At 32.6% G+C, this 22928-nt stretch overlaps 2 protein-coding genes across 4 annotated transcripts; both read left to right on the top strand.

The window, feature by feature from the left end:
• Positions 1 to 11807: 11807 nt before the first annotated feature.
• On the top strand, positions 11808 to 14006 carry LOC123213075 (cell division control protein 2 homolog). 3 transcript variants are annotated; one of them, XM_044632421.1, is made up of 9 exons: positions 11808 to 11863; positions 11943 to 11970; positions 12040 to 12227; positions 12493 to 12619; positions 12869 to 13000; positions 13175 to 13338; positions 13436 to 13523; positions 13613 to 13669; positions 13750 to 14006. In XM_044632421.1, exons 2-9 carry the CDS (start codon positions 11962 to 11964, stop codon positions 13831 to 13833), a joined length of 849 nt encoding a protein of 282 aa, XP_044488356.1. In that variant the 5' UTR covers positions 11808 to 11863; positions 11943 to 11961; the 3' UTR covers positions 13834 to 14006. The 3 variants fall into 3 exon arrangements, with proteins under 3 accessions (XP_044488356.1, XP_044488354.1, XP_044488357.1); XM_044632419.1 differs by lacking the exons at positions 11808 to 11863; positions 11943 to 11970 and having other exon boundaries at positions 11978 to 12227; XM_044632422.1 differs by lacking the exons at positions 11808 to 11863; positions 11943 to 11970; positions 13613 to 13669 and having other exon boundaries at positions 11978 to 12227.
• Positions 14007 to 16117: 2111 nt separating this feature from the next.
• Positions 16118 to 19708, top strand: LOC123214121 (zinc finger CCCH domain-containing protein 17). The gene is made up of 3 exons (XM_044633856.1): positions 16118 to 16410; positions 17227 to 17337; positions 17529 to 19708. Exons 1-3 carry the CDS (start codon positions 16285 to 16287, stop codon positions 19500 to 19502), a joined length of 2211 nt encoding a protein of 736 aa, XP_044489791.1. The 5' UTR covers positions 16118 to 16284; the 3' UTR covers positions 19503 to 19708.
• Positions 19709 to 22928: the final 3220 nt, after the last annotated feature.

Here is a 22928-nt window from a genome sequence, read left to right as displayed (position 1 = left end):
CACGTTCGAAATATTTTGTCAATTTTGAGAAAGCACTAGTTGGTTGTAAAAAAGGAAAAATGTAGATTTGCTTAAAGGTAGGTACATTACCTTGGGCATATTATTGATGAGCAGAAAGTGAAGGCAGATCCAAAAAAAATTGTTGCCATGACAAGTTGGCCCAAATCGAAGACCATCAAGGAATTGAGAGGGTTCCTTAAATTGACCAGGTACTACTAAAGTTTTATAGCAACTTACGAGATTATTGCTTGACCTCTCACTAATTTGCTAAAGAAGAACGCTTTCAAATGGAGCCAACGAAGCCTTTAACCAACTTAAGGAGGCTATGACCAAAGCTCTCATACTTGTCTTACCTGACTTTTCTAGTCCTTTCATCTTCGAATGCGATACATTCGGAGTTGGCATAAGAGTTGTTCTTTCCCAGAATCAGCGTCCTATTATATATTTTAGTATTGCCTTTAAGGAAAAAATCTTTCCCTTTCCACCTATGAGAAAGAATTAATGGCTTTGGTGCTAGCAGTCCAAAAATGGCAACCTTATCTATTGGGAAGACCCTTCATTGTGAAAATTGATCAACGAAGTCTAAAGTACGTATGGGAGCAATGCATTGCTATCGAAGCTCAACAAAAATGGCTTGTGAAGCTTCTTGGTTATGACTTTTCCATTGAGTATCGACAAGGTAAACCAACATAGTCGCCGATGCATTATCCCGACGAAGTCCAACATTGGAAGCAATGACCCTTTCTATACCAATGCCAAAGTGGCTTGAACCCATACAAGAGGAGAATCAAAACCACCGTGACCCTCAAAGGCTCTATCAGCTTGTATAAACAAATGAAGCAGTAGGGTCCTGGCTCATGCAACTTGGGATTCTTTTCTTTAAACAAAGATTTTTCCTGCCCAATGACTCCACCTTAATACCAGTCATCCTATTAGAAGTGCATGGCAGTAGTCACGAGAGTTATTTAAAACCTCACAACACTTTAAGGTCGTCTTTTACTAGAAAAAGATGAAAGACAGTATTTGTCAATTCATTCGAGAATGCGACATTTGTCAAAGACACAAAATAGACTTGCAAGGACCCGCTGGACTCTTACAACCGCTGTCAATCCCTACTCAAGTATGGACCGACATCTTAATGGACTTTGTTAATGACCTACTTTCCTCTAAGGGAAAAACAACTCTTCTTGTGGTTGTTGATTGCCTCTCCAAGTATGCTCATTTCATTCCAATGTCCCATCCGTGTACCGCCCTATCAGTCGCCCACATCTTCTTTGAAAATATTGTCAAGCTCCATGGACTGCCTTAATCCATAGCTTGTGATCAGGATCCTACATTTACCAATGCGTTTTGGAAGGAATTGTTTAATCTACAAAACACACATTTTAATTTTAGCTCATTCTACCACCCCCAAATCGACAGTCAAGTGGAAGTGGTCAATCGAACTATTGAAATGTATTTGCATTGCTTCACCAGCTCCAAACCCAAAGAATGGACCAAGTGGCTTGCTTGGGCGAAATACTGTTATAATACAAGTGTTCATTCAATCACTTAAAAGACTCATTTTGAGATTGTCTATGGTAGAACACCACCTACCTTGCTCTCGTATATTCCAGGTATAACAAAAGTGCAAGTCATAGAAGACACTTTACTACAACGAGATGAAGTCATTAAAGAGCTCTGAAAACGGTTACAACATGCTCAAAACCGAATGAAGCAAGTCTATAATCGAAGCCATGTAAAACGATCGTTTGAAGTTAGCGATTGGGTATATTTACGACTTTAATCGCACCGACAAGTCACGGTCTCCAAACGAAGCCCATATAAACTTGCTGCTCGATTCTACGATCTTTTCAAGGTGATAGGCAAGGTCGACAAAGTCACCTACAAACTTGAGCTTCCTCCTTCCACCGTATACACCCAATTTTTCACGTCTCACTATTAAAGAAGAAAGTTGGCGCAGCTGATCACATCAATTCCACGTTACCCGAGTTGGAGCAAGACCAGCTAGAAGTTTCCAAACATCCTGAGTCGATTTTGAAGAGACATGGTAGGGGTCAAAGACTGGAGTATCTAGTTCAGTGGGCTGGCACGCCATCTTCTGAAGCCAGTTGGGTTACTGCAACCAAGTTCCAGGCAGACTTTCCTAACTTTCATAATCCTTGAGGCCAAAGATGGTTTGACAGGTGAGAGAGTGTTACGTTGCATGGAATGCATAGGGCCATGTACACTCTTTATCCCTTTATCAATTTATTATTTTATTACCTCTTTATTGTTTTGTTTGTTAGTTTTAGCAACTTGGTTCAAGTTGCTCCTTATTTGTTGCTCCAATAAATCATCCAGAACGAGTCTCTAGTTGTACGATAGATACGTCCTAGTCTTTAGGAAGATAGTTGCAACACTTTAGCTAGCACGATATCTTAGCTCCTTAACGTTATCATTTTCCTGTTTTTCTTCCATATGTAAGTCTATTTAAGCCACTCGTTAGTGGCAATAAAGATCATCAAAAATATTCCAATATACTGACTCGTTGCTCATAGCAATTAGTTATTTTAGTCTCTCATTCACAAATCATTTTCAAGATAGCTCGACGAGGATGAGCTAGGAACTTGGGTCAAGGTCGCACAACCGATCGGGATCGTAACACTTATACACTTGATACTATTTTGTTAATAAACTATGAGGACACAAAAAGAGAACTATGGTTCAGATTAAATGGCATCAATATTTGTTTCAACCATCTAGAGTTCACGATGGTCATAAGGTTTATCTTAGGTCATGATAAGGACATGTCATCTTATATAGATATTTTGAGATGCCTCTGATTAAGGCAATAGTACTTCCCATGTGTAAGATCAATAAATTTTTTAGACCTATAAATGGCATCTAAATCACAAATTTGAGGCAATAGTGATAAAGATGTCATTAAGTTTATAGTCTTATTTTTATTTAATCATGGGTTGTTAGAGGAGGATAATAAGAGAGTGATTCAAGATCAAATATTAATTTTAGTTAACATTCTTAATGCATTCAACCACTATCCTTAGGGTTTAGTGGTGTGGAATGCAACAGTAGACTCCATAAAGTATGGCGTAAATAACAAGTGCGAGAAAGCTTCCAATGATAACCCACTTTTCTCAAGCCTGCCCCCTATGCTCAGTTACCTACTCATAAGGTTCCCAATAGCCTTTTCAAGTAACCATGTTACATATAATTTAATTTGGTATATTATATACGATTGTAAATATTAACTTGTTTTTTTTTTTTAATTATTATGAAGTATTGGATTTGTGACACCCTAGGAAATCTAGAGGCTTTTGTCAATCTTGAAGTAGGTGATAGGGTCCCCACTTGCTAAAATGGAGGACCATAAACTTGTCAACATAGGATTATGTACTAGCAATATCAGAGGCTCTTCTTGTAAGTAGGAAGATGATACATTTTTAGTTGATAAACTCATATAACTTAATTATTTTTAACAAATTTCCATTTTTTTTCCAAGAGGTTGTAACTTTTTTCTTATATCCAACACAAATAGAGTAGGAGACAAAGTGGTGCATCGAGACATTGGATTTCATGGAAAATGAGGCACTTACAACCTCATTAGATGAGGAGCCTGTTGTATCATCTAATGATAAGGATGTTAATTAGACACATCATGAGGATTACTCGTCACTAGTCATTTCATGAAGGTTCCCTCAGCTCACTAATCCCCCCTTGCATAAGTGGTAAGCCCTCAATTCCACATTTTTTCCCCTACACGAGTGACGAACTAACAACTTTCCATCATCCCTATTGTCAATATGTGTTATTGTTTTAGGTTATGATAATACTCAGGTAAAAGTATGAAAGACTTTTCAGGTGATTTTGTAATGCATTTAATGTCTAAATCTTGGCTCGTCATACTCATGTATATGATATGTCAATCATGTACCTATTCATCATATTAGAGATAATTTCTTTTGGTCGATATATGTGGTCAACCACAAACATTACTTTAAGGATTTTCCCCAAAGACTGAGCACCAGCTTGTTAATGATATGGCAATAACTAATCCCATGGACAAGTATGCTTTTTTTCCATATGACGTAATACCTATACATCAAAGATATCATCCTTTGTTGCCTATACTTGCCATTTGCATTGCTCCCCTAAACACTTAATCTCCCACTATTTCATGTTAGATTGAGATACTTTATATTGAAAACCTATTTCTAAAGCATGTCTTTCAAATTATTCTTGCAATTCTTTCTTAGAGAATTATAATAACCCATTATTTCATACTTTTATCAGGTCGTGTTTCACGATTACCAATACCTACGTTTTCAACATCCATGGTGACATGTGAAACCCACTAAAATGGATTAGGAATAAGAATATTTCTTGTGCATGCTTCATGATTAATCGAACCATGACATCTTGCGCTACACTTGACCTTAACATTGTGAACATTAGTGTTAGCCTTCTTTTAACATCTTCTCTTGCTTCCAACTCAAGGTCTTCAATCAGTACATCATACATCTCGTCAACTTCCACAAACTTCACGAATTGATCATTATCGTCATTATTATCGTTACCCTCAACATCATATTTATTATCCTCATTATCACTATCATCATCATCATTCATATCATCCTTTTAAAAACTCTATGGTTATGCCTAGTTGTTTGTCAGATAATCTTTCCTTTGTTCTTTATCAACTTGCTCTTCTTAGAGTTGCCTCTTGCTTCGATATGACTCTTTGTAACATAAAGTTGTGTAGGTAGTATTATTTTTCCTACCATCAATATCGTACACTCAGTATTAGTATCATCCCGAATCTCATAAGGCTTTCCACTTAACGAGACTTCATTGTCCATAAATATGTGGACATTTGGTTGAGTTCAATTGATTCTAAGATGAGAGTAGATTTTCTCAACAAATCCCTTGAAATCGACTCTTGCATTAACACATATCATTCTTTCATCCTATTAACATATCTCATAACAGTGTCATCTCCAATATCCTACTACCCTCAAAATCGTAGATTGTTCAAAATTATCCAATAACCAAATCGAATCAATTTTTGAACAAAAAACTAAATTGAAATATAGGTTATTTGAAGAATTAGTTCGATACCAGTTTAAGAATATAGGAAAAACGATTTTTTATTTAACTACCTATTCATCTATTTTTCAAAACCAGTTAATTGAACTAAACCAGTTTTAAAAAATTTGAATAAGAAATCAATAAAATATTAAACATATTTTAAAAGAAATTGGAAAACATAATAAAATAAGATAATTTGTTGAAATTATGTTCAAAACTAGTTAACCAAAAATTCAATTTGATTAATTTGTATTTTTAGTTCAATTTCAAATTAGTTAATTTTTAATTTAGTTTAGTTTCGATTTATGATTTTCTCTAAACTAGAAATCCGGTTCTGCTCAAAAAAAGGGCAAACTAGTTTGGTTAACCTTTTTGAACACCCGTCCCAAATTAAATCATAAACACAGCTTGAGCCATTTTGAAACATAAAAAAAAAAGCTACGATACAATAAAACAACAATTTAATACGTCAAATGAAAATTTTATTATAATTTTAGAGTAAAATTTCAATTTTAAAGAATAATTTAATACGTGTGCACTTGGATATTTAGGCCAGGGGCACCTACCCCATGTTTTTCGCTAGTTACGTTTTCTCTCTTAGTTTGACCATAAAAACATTGAAATATGAAAATTCTAACTAATTTAACTAACAAGCAACAATATTTATCAGGAAATCATCATTTCCCTGACTAAATCACAAAGTATATGCTACTTAAAATTCAAGGGTTGTCAAATGTCTAACAAAATAAATAAAATTATAAGGGTTTAGATCTATACTTACTTAAATTATGATGAATTTAACGAATGATTTCTACTATCGTGCTTCAATTTTGGCAAAACAGCTACATAATTTGTAGTGAAAAGTTGGTTGGAGTATGTGTTCTTAAATTATAAGATCAAGGTATTTTAGGGACTTTGCACTATTTTGGGTGTCATTGTTAAATGAAAAAAACTGTGGGTAAATTTTAGGTATAATGGTTCACTTTCCTTAACATTATTTCTCCTAAATTAGCTTTTGCTTAATATTTACTAAAATTAAAGATTGTATTACTACATATTAGTGGCACAACTATATAAGATTTTGTTAAGTCATGGTGCGTTTGGTTCGGATAATATCGTATAGCTATAAATAAAATATTATCACAAAAATAAATTACTTAGATTACTTAAAAGATTATTATATATATTATTACTATATTTGATAAAAATTGATATGTACAAATAATTAATATGTTTAGTTAGATGTAATAAAATAATATTAATGTATTATTTTACTTAAAATGTGTTTGGATATAATTATTTTAAAATATTTTTTATGTTAATTGTTATATTAATTAAAATTAAGTTTATTTTTAATCTAAAAAATTAATAAATAAAGATAAAATTATAATAAAATCAATATAATAAAGAATTATCAAAAATTTTTATTTCATCAAAAAAATAATGTAATAATAAAAAATAAATTATTAATCTTTAAATATTCGGACCAAATGTCCTAGGTGCATAATACAACATTTGAACTTGTGACTCTAGTTAGTAAATACGGGAACAGAAAAAAATAATATGTAAATTATATGGATAATATGACAAATAATAAAAAATACATTTATAAAGAAACGCCTCTAAAATTTTTATATGAGAAAAATACGAAATATGTATATACAGGTTTAATATGGTACATCATCAATAATACGTTTCTAAAAATACGACAATATCATAATAATTTTAGTACTTTTCACTAAGGTTTTCAAAACCAGACTGGGATAAAAACCGTTTTAAGTACTGGTTTCGGTCAGACCGGTTGAACCGTTTGAACCGGTTGATTGGACCGTTTAGATCGGTTTTATGTAAAAACCTAAAAAAATTATGTTTAATTAGTAATTATATATGTTTTATACAGTAAATTTTATATTGTGCATACTTTTTAATTTTCACAATTAACAAAATATATACATTATTGAACATAAATATAATAAGTAATAACAATTAACTTTGCATCAAAACAAAACATATACATAAAACAAATACAATTCTGCAAACACATGCACTATTAATTATTGAACACTAAAACAAATCAGAAATCTAATATATGCATTAAATAAAATATAAAATCAACCAATCAACATAACCATTATTAAACAAATAATATTCAATTGAACATTTAACAAAACATATCAAAAATATAATTTGTTTAATATAAAGTTTAATAAATGAATAATTAGTCATCCTTCATTATCACTAATGATAAAAGATCTTGTCATCGCTTCTGTTGCACCATCTATCAATTGTTCATCTTCTACACCATCTTCTTCAATAGTATTATCTACAAAATTTATAATTAAATATTTTATTTTCTTTCAGCCTAAAAAATCAATCATTTATATAAGTGTGTAAATATTTGTGTAAGTACTAAAAAAATATTTTTACCTGAGAAATTATGTGACAAATCATAATTTGTTGAATCATTATTGATAGGAATAGAGCTCTTTCCATAAAGCATTTGATCCAATTCATCTGCATTAAGTTCATTGAACTCCTCTTCCTCGTCTACTATCCAGAAATCTGTTTTATCGATACTTTCATAATCAATTGGATCAAAATTTAATTTCTTGTAACATAACCTAAATAGCCAAAATGATAAAAAGTAAAAATTAAAGAGCATTAAATAGGGTACATGCAAAGTTGGAAATAATCCTTAAACATGATAAAATAGTGTAAATCAAAATATTTATAAATGTAATGAAACATAATTGATAATTGTGTTACCTATTTTGCAACCGTAAGTTATAATGAATAAAAACAAAATCATTTACACGTTGATGCTTTAATCTATTTCTCTTCTTAGTATGTATGCGTTCAAAAACACTCCAATTACGCTCACAGCCTGAAGATGTTGAAGTTTGATTAAGAATTTTAATTGTAAACTTCTGTAAATTGGGAGTACTGTACCCATATGTTTTCTACCATCCATCTAATACAAAATAACATGTAAATAATTATGTGATAGAATTTTATAAATTGGAAAAAGAATCGAGACATAAGGAACATATAAGTTAAATTCATACTAGGTCATGTGGTTTTGCATGTTTCAATAGCAAGCTGATGCGAGAAACTCCCCTCACAATCACGAAACATTCTGCTTTCTTCTACTAACTTCGCCTTACTAACATTAAACATATATGTTTTACTCTCAACAACATCTAGAAAACCCTGTAATACCTTTGGTTTTGTGCAGAAAGATTCACGATCATACTGAAATGCAGGATTCAAGTAATACGCAACTGCATGAATACCTCGACGCAATGTCTTATCCCACCTCAACTTGATTATTTGAGTATAAGGCTTGTAAAATTTCTCTTTATTCTTAAACAACTTCTTTATCCCCAATCTAGCTCTATACATTCCATCATAGACATATCCTAATGAAGGTCTTTCATCTGCGTCTACAATACGAAGCAAACGCATCAATGGTTCCACAACTTTTACAATTATACCCATTTCCTTCCAAAAATCATTATTCAGAATTATGATCACAACCTTTTTGACTTGATTACTCTTTGCATATCTAGAATCAATAAAAAAACCTGTCAGTGACCATCGCTTGTAAGTCATGCTTATGCTCAAAAAGACTTTGCAATGCGATGAAAGTCGTAGCAAATCGGGTTGCACTAGGCCGTATAATTTCTCTTCATCCTTCTCTCTTCCTCAACCCAACTATCAATAATGTATGATTATAAATGAACTTTGTCACAAGAGATGCACATTTGGAAATTCTAATAATGTGATCCATTTCACCAATATCTTTCAAAATCAAATTGATACAATGTGCGACACAAGGTGACCAAGTAATATTTGTATATTTTTCAGACAATAATCCTCCAGCTGCTTTATAATTAGCTCCATTATCAGTCACAAAATGGACAATGCTCTTAAGCCCAACCCATAATACTATTTCCTCAAACAACCTAAATAATGTGTCCGTCTTCTTTACAACATCAGATGCATCTACTAATTTGATAAAACAAATCCCTTTTGGACAATATACTAAAAAATTTATCAGCGACCTACTAGAAATATCTGTCCAACCATCAGCCATAAGTGTACAACCAACTTCTTCTCAATTTTTTCTGTAACTATCAATAAGTAATTGCACTTTCTTCTTTGAATCATTCAACAAATTCACTCGTGCTTCATGATATGTCGGCTGCTAATATCCAGGCCCAATTACAGTAATGGCATCTAACATAGGTTGGAAATAAATAGAATTTAATGCATTCAGAAGGATACAAACATTATATAAAAACCTCACAACAATCATATCGTCTCTCCATTTGGCTTCTTTTCCAGCCAAAACACTCTTTATTGAAGGTTGAACCCCACTAGTAGTCCTTGGAGCAAAAAAATCCCCAACACCAATCAGTCTTTTTCTTTTTGAATCATTTGTAAGTCTAATTTGTTTTCCAGAAGACTCAATACCAGTATTACCTTCAGTCATGTTCATAGGAGGAGACAACCCTTCAAATTCTTCAACTGCAATATCACCCTCAAATGGAGGTATAGTAGTACCAAAAGGAGTTGCATGCCTACGAAATTCTTGTCTTTCTTTATTTTTCGTTGCAATCTCATCTAATGCATTAACCATTTGATATCTAACATCATGAGGAACTTTAGTGCATGGACCAACATCCCCTTTTTTTCCGGCCAAATGTTGCTTAATTCTATATATCCCACCTCCTCTAATTGTCTTACCACAATATAAACACTTTAACATCTTCTTTTCATTCTCATCTATACTCTCAGAAACATGTGCCCAAGTAATATCACCTTTCACTCAACATGGTGTTGAAGAAACTCCAAATCCAAATAAGGACATACTTTCACTTTGTTTATTTGTCGCATATAAAATAACAATAAAATCAAAATACCAATTAATATATATATATATATATATATATATATATATATATATATATATATATATATATATATATTCATTTAATATTAAAAATAAAAACTTTTATAAACCCTAACCCTAAAATATAACTTTTAATTTTAAAATTTAATATCATCAATATTTGTTATGTGAAAGTCAAATACTCGAAAACTCATAATCACTTTTATTATTTAATTCAACTATGGAATTTCAACATACATAATTCCATACATTCATTCTAAATAACAATATTCGTAATTTGATCACAATACATATCTTCATATATTCGTAATTTGAATTTCAATATTCATTATTTGCAATAATAATTGTTATAAATTGTCATATATTGGTTCATTATATGTAAATAGGGTATCATAGAAAGACTGATATTCAACTTTCAAATTCTTAGAAATTAACCACATTACGAATGAAATACATTCAATCTGGATATTTAATACAAATATATAATAAAATTATAAATTCGTAATATAAAATTACAAATTAATAATAAATCAACTAATATTTTCTAATTGAGAATTCATATTTGTTTATATAAATTGACCTATGATTTCATATAAACCAAGGATCACTGCTTTGTTTTAAATTTGAAAACAATAAATACATTCACTGTACAAACATAAATTCATGTCATGCAGTTGAATTTGAAAAAATTTCAATAAGTTTTCCCAGCCTTAATTAAGCAATTGATCCAAAAGTTTTCAAAGCGTTACAAAACACCAGCTTCTCGTCGTTGCCTGAAAAGTCGTCGGTCACAACAGCAACAAAAAATCGTCGTCGTCAGCCACCGTCTGAGCCGGAGAAGTCGTCATCAAACATTGCAAATATAGTCGTGAAACGGTTGCCTTGTGAGCCTGCAAACCAACACACCTCGGCGGCAGCGTCGTCAGCCACCATCGTCGGCAAGGAATAGGAAGGAACAGGAAATTCAACCGTGAAATTCGTCGGCTGCAGCAATTGAGATTGCATCTACGTGCACTACAAGGAACAGGAAAAAAAAACAGTGTTTTTATATGTAGCTTTGAACCGGATTCTATAGGACCGGGTTGGACTGCGGTTCAGGAAAGACCCGGCGGTTCAACCGCGGTCCAATCTGATTTTTACACTAAAATGGTTTACCCTTCAACAGTACTCGACTACAGTGCCAGTTCACGGACCGACCGGTTCGACCGGCCGGTCCGGTCTGATTTTTAAAACCATGCTTTTCACGAATCTCCTATTGAAAATCGATATAACAATTTAAATGTAAAATATTTAATTAACTATTAAACCTAATATAATATAATACATAGTCAAAATTCTTTGTATAACAAATAACGTACTAGTCAGTTAGGAAAAATAACAAATTAATCACCTTAGATTTCAAACTTCATATCAGAGTAAATCTTTGTATAGGCCATAAGGGTGGAAAACTTAAAATTAAGACTGAGAATTAAAAAAGAAATATTGTTGGGTTTTTTAAATAGTAATAACATTTTTATAAATAATTGAAAATAGAAGAGACAATTTTATACTTTAAGTTTAGCCAAAAATTCAAAATATGGCAAAATGTAAAATATGAGATATAATTCATGTTTAATACATTTTAAATTAAAAATTCTTTTAAACATGTTTAACACGCCAATAATACAGAAATGTGAATAATACACTAATAACATGGGTATTTACTAACTGGGCTTGTCAATATAACAACAGTAACCGGGCCAAAGAGTTTGGGCGGGAACATTATAACCGAATCAAGATTCCAGTCAGTCTCCTTCTAATGAACATCAAATTCTTACCATTCAAGTCATTCAATCACTCTTCTGAACACGTTTCAGTTTAGTAAGTCTTTCTTTCTCTCACTTTTAGAATCTCAGATAGAGACTTCTTATGATGTATCTCATTTATGCGTTTGTGGCAGGACTTTTAACAAGATTCAAATGGGAAGGGTATAAAGCTATCTAGATTTTAACTGATGTCATCTCATGATTCTTCTATTAATTTGGGTCATTTTGCAGTTCAGTGTGCTGGAGAAGATTGGAGAAGATGATTGTGGTGTTTTTAACAGGTGTACAGACAATGATGATAATGGCAAGCCTGTTTATGTGAATGTCTGTTGCATTAAAGATCCTGGTTCTGGTGTTCCAATCTCATTAATCGCCCAAATTTCCCTTCTCAAACAGATGGATCATCCCAGAATTACCAGGCATTAATTGCCCTCCTTTAATCTTGCAGTATCATGTTTTTACCCATTTTGAGATTGTTTGCTGGATAATTGTAATTCACATGTTTGATACATTGTCAACAGAAAGCAATTTTCAAGCTTAGCCTTTTAATATAAACATAACAAAGAATGCTTCTTTATGCCTAGATTTCTTAATTACTTAAGTTAGATATCAATTGTCAATTGTTATTTTAGCATCGTCCATTATAATTGGAGGGAAACGTTTTTTTTTTTTTGGGTATCACAGATTGCAGGAAGTTTTCTTCAGCATCAGTCTCAGGCGCGTGTTTCTAGTCTTTGAGAGTGCAGGTCCTACTCTAAAAGATTTCTTGAAGAAATCTCCAGCGACCACCAGAAATCAACAATTGACAAAAGTGAGTGGCTGCCATCCATTTCATTTGATTAAATCTACAATCCACATTTATAATATGATTCGATGAAAGCCTCATGGTTCTTTTGTCTGACGATTTCATTTGATCATTTCAAGTATTATTTTAAAACAGTTGGATAATTTAGGTTCTACAAGATGTGTATTGATACAAATGTATGATACTCTGCTTGATGTAATTTTCTAACTTTGGTTTTTTCTTTCTCTCTCTCTCTCTTTTTTTTTTTTTTGGCAGAGCTTTATGCATCAGATTCTCACTGGAATCTCTTATTATCACTCCAACAATTTTCTCCATGGATGCTTAACTCCTTTCCATGTGCAGTGTGATATTAAAAGCACTAGATTGAAAGTAATTCATGTTGGAATGGTAAAGAAGCTTTTTATTTTTTATTTTTTCTCAAAAAATTTAGGAAGTTTGTTACTCAGATGCTTTGAGATCAGTATTACACTCAAGGATAGATTGGATACGGATCTCTGACTGAATAATAAAAATTAGTGCAAAAAGTGGTATGATAAACTTGTTCATATGTATTGTGAATAGGCTGTTACTCCCTCTTTCAAGGCACCTGAAATTCTGCTCGGTTTCAAAAACTACTCCTTTCCAGCTGATGTATGGTCCATTGGTTGTATATTTGCTGAGATGGTCCTCCTGAAGCCTCTATTTGGCAGTGCAGATGAATTTCATGAAACAGTCAAGATTTTCAGGTGCTAGCTGCTTATAAACATAGCACACTCCCACTAATTTTCTTTCTATCTGCCGACATGCTTTACTTATGTTCAATCTATTCTCTTATATGAAAAGGTTAATGGGTTTGCCAAATGAAGAAACCATGCCTGGGGTGACTGCAGAATATGAATTTCTCCATTGTTTTACAAAAAGTAAACCTAAGGTAAACCACATCATATTTCAACTGTATGTCTCTGTGCTTCTTTACCTTTACTCCCTACTTACTTGTGATGCCATGCCAATGCAATGTAGGATCTTTCACCAGTGTTCCGCAGTCACCTTGAGCCAGCTGGTTTTGATCTTCTTATGGTATATTAATTGGTTTTATGATATAGCAGCCAATTTGTGGTCTTATTAATTAATTTAGGAGATATTTTTTTGATTTGCAGAGAATGCTACGTCTGAATCCAAGCGAGAGAATCACGGTTGATCAAGCTCTGAGGCATGAATACTTCAAGAACATGTTTATTTGAGACCCAGAACGATTTTACTGCATAAACTAGTAATGCTGCCTCGGCTTTCATTCCTTGACCATTCTCTTCAAACATATATGGTCCTCTCAACTCTCAACAACTACCTTCACTAGTAAATGGATTTTTTTTAATACAATTGAAAATTTTCCATTAATGGAATGTTGATTTCAGTATCACATATTTTCCAAGAGAGACTAGACTATATAAATATGACTAATCAATGCTTTGCACGATTTAAAATCGGAGCTATTTATGTTAGAGATAATTTCTCTAACATATCCAACTTTCCACTTCACCTATTATGAATACATACTCAATTCATTCTATTGTTGTCTCACATGATTGAAGTTAATATAAACTACTCACCAATTTTAATATTACACAAATTTCTAAATAAAATCCATCATCACATTTTAATCATCAAACAGAAACATGAATCTTAACGTATGCAAATTTAAATATTTAATATATGATAGTTTTCATTGTGAGATTTTGTAGACGATGGTACGACTTAGGGTTGAAATCGCAGATTAATTTGTTGATGAAGTCAACAATTTAACTTGGGGAGGAGTTCAATCAATCACAATTTGATCGTAGCTTTGAGACAATGAAAACGTGGATTGCAAAGAAGAGAGTAAAAGTGAAAGAAAGATAGAAAGAGTGGGGTGTTGTACAAATCAAATATCTATATGGGTATTTTTAAATTTTGTTAATTTTAAGGTGATATAGTCTTTTTTGAAAATAAAAAATTTTAAGATAATATGATAATTTAATTTTTTGATACTACGTCAATATACATTTTCTTGGAAAGAGTTAGATTTTTTTGTGAGAAATTGTAATTTATGCCATTCTTAAATTTAAGTCAATGATCATATCCCTATAGAATATAGCAAATTCAAGTAAGAAACTAAAAAATGATAATTAGGGTAGCTTAATCTTTTAAATAAAATTAGAGGGTAAATTTGTCACTTTTGAATATTTGGTGTCTAGTTTAAATTAAACCCTAACAAAAATAAACACGATTGTTGGCCATGTTGGATCATATCTAGTATAACCCGTCGTGCCAGGGTAGTGGTATGCATGGTTCAGTTTAGTGTAGTTTGAGAGTTTTTTCAAACAAAACTGAAAAAATCGATACACTTTTTTAATACGATACGATATATATTCTACAATTTAACATTTATTACCAATACAAATCAATATACTTTTTTAAAGAAAAAGATGGTATAATAAGGGTGTATATAAAAAAATTTTAAATATTAAAAGTATTTGTGATATTTTTAAAAATATAGATTATCAATTATAATTTTTATTATTTTATTAATATTTTAATTTTTTAAAAGGAGTATTATACGATACGATACACAATACACGATATGAAAAACTAGGTTTTTCAATATACGATTCAACTACTATGATTTGAACTTTTTAAAATCATAAATTTCTAAATATATATATCATTTAATAAAATTAATTGAATTATATTTTTTAAAAACATAATATAAATATTTAAAATAAATATGAAATATATATACAATATATATGCAAAGAAAATGACAAAATAAATATGAAAATAACAAGTTGTATACTTAATTGATTATTGAAAAATTACGTCAAATATAATATATATATATATATATATATATTAAATACGATTTACTGTTTAATTCAGTTTGAAAATTGTCCAAACCATAACCCAACTTAAAAAAATAATTTGAAAAATTTTCAACCTAAATTAAACTAAACAAAACTATAATTTTTGCCAGTTCGATTTAATTTTACAATCTTAACTAAATTATGTACATCCTTATATCAAACCATAGCTTCCAAAGGGTAGGTTGTGTTGGCCCACAACATGGAAAGCTCGAGGCAAGGTCCCATGAGCCAGTCCATCGGGGGCCTTTAGTGACCAGTCCATGTGTTATCGAGCGGACTTGTTATATAATATATTTATTTAAATTTTTAATTAATTTATTTTTGTATAATTTATATCAGATCAACCCATGAATTGAATCCAAAGACCTTTGGTATAGCTTGTATAACCCACGGGCTTGGTATGGCCCACAAAAATTGATGCTATGCCCCATGGGCCATGTCTTTTGTAGATCTGGCCCGGCCGGCCCTAAGACATGTCCTGTTACATCCTGGTCAATATACAGTAGAGAAAGGCAAACAGGACAGGGAAGGCAAAGGCCAACCCAAACCCAACAACACAATCACAGCGCAACGCAAAACATTATCTCAACTCTCCACCTTCAATTAAATTAATGTAACTATAAGTTCACTTCCCTATACCTTCTCTCTTTTCTCTTCTCCTCTCTACTGGCGGCTCCTCCTCTTCCCCTTCTCCTTCTTCTTTCTTATATTTTCTGATTGTTTTTCCAAATTTTTATTTGGATCTTTTTAGAGATTTCAATCACGATTTTTTCAACCACGAATCGACACACCGCCATGGTCGCGGCAACTCAACAACAACAACAGCAGCAATCGCAGCTGCAAGTGTCGCCTGAAGAAGAAGCCTTAAAGAGAAACACTGATTGCGTTTACTTTCTTGCTTCTCCTTTAACCTGCAAAAAGGTATCTTTACTTTTCTTTCTTTAGCTTTTATTTAGTTTTTTTTAAGATCTTTGAGATCTAACTAGGGTTTCAGATTTATAATCCTTGTTTTATCTCGAAATTGGGAATTGTGTTTCTTCTTTTGGATCTTGTTGGATTTCTTGGATGAAATCTTGGAATTTCATGGTCATTTTGTTCCGACAATTCTAGGGTTATATTTCTCTTTTTGTATCTTAATAGTTTTTTTTTTTCCTTTAATTAATGATGAACCAATTCTCTCAAAAGATGACTGATTTGGGTAACTTTTTCGTGAATCTAATTTAAGTTATGTGTTCTTATAAACTCCTAACATAAGATTAAGAATATTTTTATGGAAGTTGGAAATTTTTTCAAGTTGTAGAATGTGGTGTAATTATTGATTAATCTGTTTCTATTACTATTGTTTCTCTTTTAAAGCCCCAAATATTAGTTAAGTGGTTTAGACCTTTGATTTCTAATCAAGAGTTCGGTCATTCAAATCTCTGTAACTACTTAGATTTTAAAGCCCACAAGTTTATTGGTTGCCAAGCTTGATGGGTCTTATAATATTCCCTTGTTTCTAACGTGGATAATTCATAAGGGAATTGAGGGTTTTTGTGTGAATAAAGGTTTATTGTTCCTTTCTTTTTTTTTTTTTTTTTTGCTTGATATTATATGTCAATTTGGATTGCAGGATGTGCTTTTTGGAGTTCTTTTCCACATTCAACATATTTTATGCATTTTATTTGTATCCATGTCTGTTAGGCTTCCAACATCAGTGATTACTGAATTGCTTTCGTTTTTGTTACATGTCAACAGGGGAGTGAATGTGAGTATCGCCACAGCGAATATGCTCGAGTTAACCCCAGGGATTGTTATTTCTGGTTGCATGGTAATTGCTTGAATCCCAAGTGTGGGTTCCGGCATCCGGTGAGTTTATCCTCCTTCTGAACTAACATTTTTGTATTGATTTAATGTTAAATAGATATTGAAGTGAAGGGTATTTGATTGATTTGACATCTGGTGGACAATAAATTTGGGAGTTCTGTTAGATTGTTTATATAAGTTCCAATCATCGCTACTGCATCATGAATGTGGAATCCTGATGTTTTCTTTGTCAGCCTCTTGATGGCTTGTTAGGAACACAAACGGCACCCTCGACTGGATCCACTTTCCCTTCAGCGCACTCAACTGCAGCTTCTGCAACGGCTGCAACACCTGTGACCCACACTTCTCACAATCCAGGGAAACAAACAGTCCCATGCATTTTCTACCAGAAGGGGCTGTGCCTAAAAGGTGATAGATGTGCTTTTATGCATGGAACAACTCCTACAACTAATAAAGTCTCGCAGCAGCCAGTAGCGGCCCCTGTTGCTGAACCTCCATCATCAAAGAAGGCTTTTAGTGCCCTTCAAAAGAGCACTCAGGAGCAGAAGGTTGCACTGGCAAATGTCTCAAAGGCAATTGCAGTACCTCCTGAAGGTAAGAAGCCTACTCCAAAAACTGAAATTGCCTTACCTAGAACCACTGTAGGAATTGAAAGGGATGTACCACTGCCTTTGATTGGTGATGTTGAGTTTCCTCGCTATAAAGCAAAAAATGTACCTTCTCTCATCAATGGTAACTCTTCGAGCCGTTCTAGCCGTTTGCATCAGGCTCATGCATCAGATGATCAAGTTTTTCAGCATGGGAAGGACACTGAGGAGTTTCTGAGGGAGTCCTCTCCTGGGTTTGATGTTCTTGTTGATGACGAGCTCAGAGATTCTAATTATTACCGTGATGAAGATCAATATGGCCGAACAAGAGGTCATGAAGGAAGGAACTTGAATTCTGTAAATGAATACGAGATGAGTCACTCCATTGATTACAATTCAATGGCCGACATTGACAGGGAAACATTTCATGATGCTTGGGGCTATGACATTGACCGCACACAGGGGCAGTATGCTTGGGACCAGCACAGAGGTTTGTCAGATAGAGTGTTAGTGGGTTCATCTCATCTAGAAAGGAGTTACTCTAAGGCTGAGAGCCCTGATCAAATTGATGAATCAGATCTCAGGTATCGTTTGTCAAAGCATAGGAGGGTTAATGGATTAAGATCAGTTGTCAATCTTGATTATTCTCCTGACAACAAGGTTGAAGAGCGAAGTCACCGGAATTCTTCTCAAAGGGACTCACTCCATTCAACCACTCATGAGAGCTCTCTTGGCAGTCGCCTTCGTGGTAGAATAAAGCTTCCCAGTAGATCTCCAGTCGGTAGCAATGGTTTGCACTCAGAAAGGGAAATGGACAGGGGAAGGAATAGGGGCCCTGTGTCACCTGGTAAGCTCCATCAGGGGAGGCTCCGAGACAGAATAAAAGGGAGGCTAGAAGAGGATTACAATAATGTAGGAAGAAATCTCCGGGGTCCCCGAATGAGAAGAGAACTAATGGATGATAATAATGCTGATTTTTCTGGTCCAAAAAGTCTTGCAGAGCTGAAAACCGGGAAAAATGAGGAGAGCAAGGAACAGCAATTTCTTGGAAAGCGAAAAAGCTTTGAGAATAATCAACAATTTGACGGTGAGCTTTCATTTAAAGGGCCACTGCCCCTAAGTGAGATTCTGAAGAGAAAAAGAAAAGCTGAAGGTACAGCTTCCAGTGGAACAATGCCATCAATCACTGAGGATGACAATAACCAGAAAGAAAGCAAGGAAAATATTGTTGGTAGCTCCAGTAATACTGCAGTATCAGGAACAAAGCAAGTTGTTTCCACTGTATTCAAAGAAGTAGCCAACAATAAGGATGAATTGAAATGTTCAAAAGCTGATGCTTTTGGAGTGACTGAAGGGAAAAATGAAACCAACCAGGATGAGCCTCCCCAGTTAAATAAAGGAAGTGAGCTTGAGCCTCAAGAAGGGATGATTGGCGATGAAGCAATGGAAGATCATGAGCTTGAAGCCGATGGTCAGAGGGATGGGGAATATGAATATGAGCAGGTTGATGAAGGAGAATATAATTATGAAGAAGGTGAAAATGCAGAGGCAGAAGATGAATATTTAGATGATGAAGATGGAGATGACTTTGCTAAGAAGATAGGAGTTATGTTCTCTTGAAGAATGTGGGAGGACATATCTGGTTTTTAGTATTATTTGTGGTTTTTGGAGAACCGTTGAAGTTGATAATGTTGGATTTTATTCAACTGGTTAGATGATGTTATGAAATTTATCTATAGAAGAGTAGGGATATTAAGTTTTGTTCTTTGTATGAATTGAAACATTTTCATTGTATTTATAACTGATTGGATAAGGAATTTTCTCAATGTTTTGAGGCGGTTTGCTGGAGCCACTAGATAATGGTGGTTGCTTGATGCATGACAGAGACGGTAGAAAATAATAACAAAATTTCTCTTTCACTTGGCACCTTTCCACACCTGTTTCCTACTATTTTATATTGAATGAAGATGAACTAACTGAAAATGAAGAGTAAAGTTGCAAAAAGGAATAGACTTTGAGACATGCCACATAACGTAAGTTTTATTATTTTTTAAATTAAATTAATTTTCAAGTGATTAAGTTTGTAATACCATATCAGAAACATTGGTGGATTAGAGTTGAATCAACTTGAGTGGAATTTAGAATGTTTAACATGAGTTTATAAAAGTTAATAATGAAATCGTTCAAAAAGTTGTTGGAAAGTGTCAAAAAAGAAAGGTTACTGGAGATCAAGGTTTTTAAAACCGGACCGGAGTAAAAACCGTTTTGAATATTGGTTTCGGTTGAACCGTTTAGACCGGCTAGTTCGATCGGAACTATAGTTTTATGTAATAATTTAAAAAAATTATGTCTAATTACATATGTTTTACATACTAAATTTTATGTTACACATACTTTTCATAATTAACAAAATATATGTATTATTGAACATAAATTTAATAAGTAATAACCATTAACTTTACATCAAAATAAAACATCATCTTTAATAGCATTATCTACAAAATATATAGTTGAATATTTTATTTTCTTTCACTCTAAAAATCAATTATTTACGCAAATATTTCAATATCCATTATTTATAACAATATTCATTATAAATTGTCATATATTGGTTTATTATATATAAATAGGGTATCATAGAAGATTGATATTTAACTTCCAAATTTTTGGAAACTAACCACATTACGAATGAAATATATTCAGTCCAGATATCCAATACAGATACATAATAAAATTACAAATTAACAATAACATATTAAATTGACAGAAATACTAAGTCAATTACAAATTAACAATAATAAGTTAACCTATTATTAAACACCAAAAATCATAACACAAATTAACAAACATCAAATGCCAAAACCTTGTTGAATTAAAATGTTAAAAATTACAATGTTGACTTGTTGTGCACTATTTAACCAAATTATCAGAAGAAAAAAATTTAAAAAATACTATACAGTAAGCGTTTAAACAAACATAATATAAAACAAATCATTTAATTTAAACCAAATATATTATTATTATTATTACTCACTGCTGTCTTGGGAGCCTACAGCAACTGCAGCAATTGATGTCCTGCATGCAAGATTTAAACTTGAATCAACGGTGTGAAAGCTTGCAACATGAATCAACGGCGGTTTTAACTTGTGAAGTTGGAGAAAACCATCTCCTGCAAGTCTTGCGTGCACAGCAAGGAAGAAGAAAAAAAATAAAACTTTTTTTTTATATAAAGCCTTGAACCGGAACCACCTAAACCAGGTTGGACTGCGGTTCAGGTGTGAACCGATGGTTCAATCGCGGCCCAAATCGATTTTAAACTCAAAATGGTCCTGCCTTCTACAATAACCGTTTACTGTTCCGGTGCACGGTTTGGCAGGTTCGATCGGTCGATCCGGTCCGATTTTAAAAACCTTGCTGGAGATGATAGTAAAGAAGGATTGTTAAAGAAAAATAATTGTTAGTGAAGAAAATTAGTTATTGATAAGAAAATCACAAAAAAAAAAAAAAGAATTTGTTAGCAACTCACTCGAATTGTTTGAGCTAAAAACTTATCCAAATCTAAGTCGGTTTAACTTAAATCCACCTCTTACCTGGATTGAAAGAAACACGAGAAGGTTAACATTATATTTACATGGATTAAATGCTTAAGATTCTTGTTTAAATTTTGATTAAAAGTAAAATTTGTCATATTTGTCCTTTTGATTATATGATTAATTTACACAAAAGTGAGTCCGTGTATATATATATTTATACAATCAAACCCCATTCACTCAAATAATATTTAAGAAGCATCAACATACATAATTAGCGATCAATTCTGCCAACTATGTACAAACTGAACTAAAATACAGATAGAAATACTTTCACCCAATAAAACGAGAAGAGTGGAAGCTGCCAAATTAAGCTTCCTGTTGTCACAAAAGCACATTCATGTTCTATTGTATTAAGGCTTAAGATATTTAACAATGTAATTACCTTATAAATTAAGGATGGTATAGAGATAAAAAAGATCTTGTGATATAAAATACGAAGCAGTATTAACATCCACTTTCATAGGTGGATCATTTACCAAATTGTGGCTAAGTTATATCTCAACACCATAAAGGATTACACATTATATGTTATGAGAATTTTGGGATTCTATCTAGTATTATTGTTTCAGTTTGTTTCATCGAATTGGATAATCATAGGCCCATATTTAATGGAATATTAACAATATAGATTTTGGAACTACAAAAGGTAACATTAGCCAAATTATGATTAATATATGTAATATATGTCCATGGTGTAGTGTTATCTACTGTGTAATCAATAGATAATTAATAATGTGTTTAATGTGTTTTAAGATTAACACTTAACTTCAAGGTGTTTGATCTCTATATATATATATTTTTTTCTATATCTCCCTCTTTCTTGGGTGGTCTTTTATATTTATAAGACTACTGAAGAGAATTACGTGCAAACCCTTGAGAAGATCATGAATAAATTTCATGCTAAGTGGAGGTCTTCTCAGAGTTTCAAACTAGAAGGTTTAGATTTTCCCTTGACTAGTCTAATGTTTGATTGTTAGTTGTAGTTACTTAAGTACACTTTTTGGAAGAGATGTTTCTCATATAGAAATTTTATGAGTTGAAGAATACCGTATAACAATTGCTCTTTAGTTTTTGAAGTGCAAGAAGAACTTTGATCACTTTTTACCTTGAGCAAATTATTGTCATGTGAAGATTGTTATGTCTTTATCAATAAAGATGTGCAAGTTATCGTCATAATAATTGTATATTATGAGTTCCGTATCAATCTCATCGTTCCACTTTCTTGTGGAACATGATTGGTTGTACACTCTTGCAACTTAGGATGTTTTAGCATGTGTTTGAGAGTAGAATTGAGTAGTTAGGATAGGTACACATTGTTTTCTCATTTTGGCTATAAAAGAATAAGGACATTGGCCTAAGTCTCTCGTCTCTCACAAGTCTTCTTTTTTGTATTTGTTGTGGGTCTTCATATGTCTTTTGAAGGTCTGATCTTCTTTTTAGTCAAAGAAATATT

This window comes from Mangifera indica, chromosome 4 (genome assembly GCF_011075055.1).
Source record: "Mangifera indica cultivar Alphonso chromosome 4, CATAS_Mindica_2.1, whole genome shotgun sequence".
In the NCBI taxonomy this organism is placed as follows: Eukaryota; Viridiplantae; Streptophyta; class Magnoliopsida; order Sapindales; family Anacardiaceae; genus Mangifera; species Mangifera indica.
This window is presented reverse-complemented; position numbering and strand designations above follow the sequence as displayed.

Coding starts and splice junctions, on each gene's coding strand:
- LOC123214121 (XM_044633856.1), top strand. CDS start 16,285: ATGGTCGCGGCAACTCAACAACAACAACAGCAGCAATCGCAGCTGCAA. Junction 16,411..17,226: donor CTCCTTTAACCTGCAAAAAG/GTATCTTTACTT, acceptor ACATGTCAACAG/GGGAGTGAATGTGAGTATCG. Junction 17,338..17,528: donor AGTGTGGGTTCCGGCATCCG/GTGAGTTTATCC, acceptor TTTCTTTGTCAG/CCTCTTGATGGCTTGTTAGG.
- LOC123213075 (XM_044632419.1), top strand. CDS start 12,007: ATGATTCTTCTATTAATTTGGGTCATTTTGCAGTTCAGTGTGCTGGAG. Junction 12,228..12,492: donor GATCATCCCAGAATTACCAG/GCATTAATTGCC, acceptor TGGGTATCACAG/ATTGCAGGAAGTTTTCTTCA. Junction 13,524..13,612: donor TTACAAAAAGTAAACCTAAG/GTAAACCACATC, acceptor AATGCAATGTAG/GATCTTTCACCAGTGTTCCG.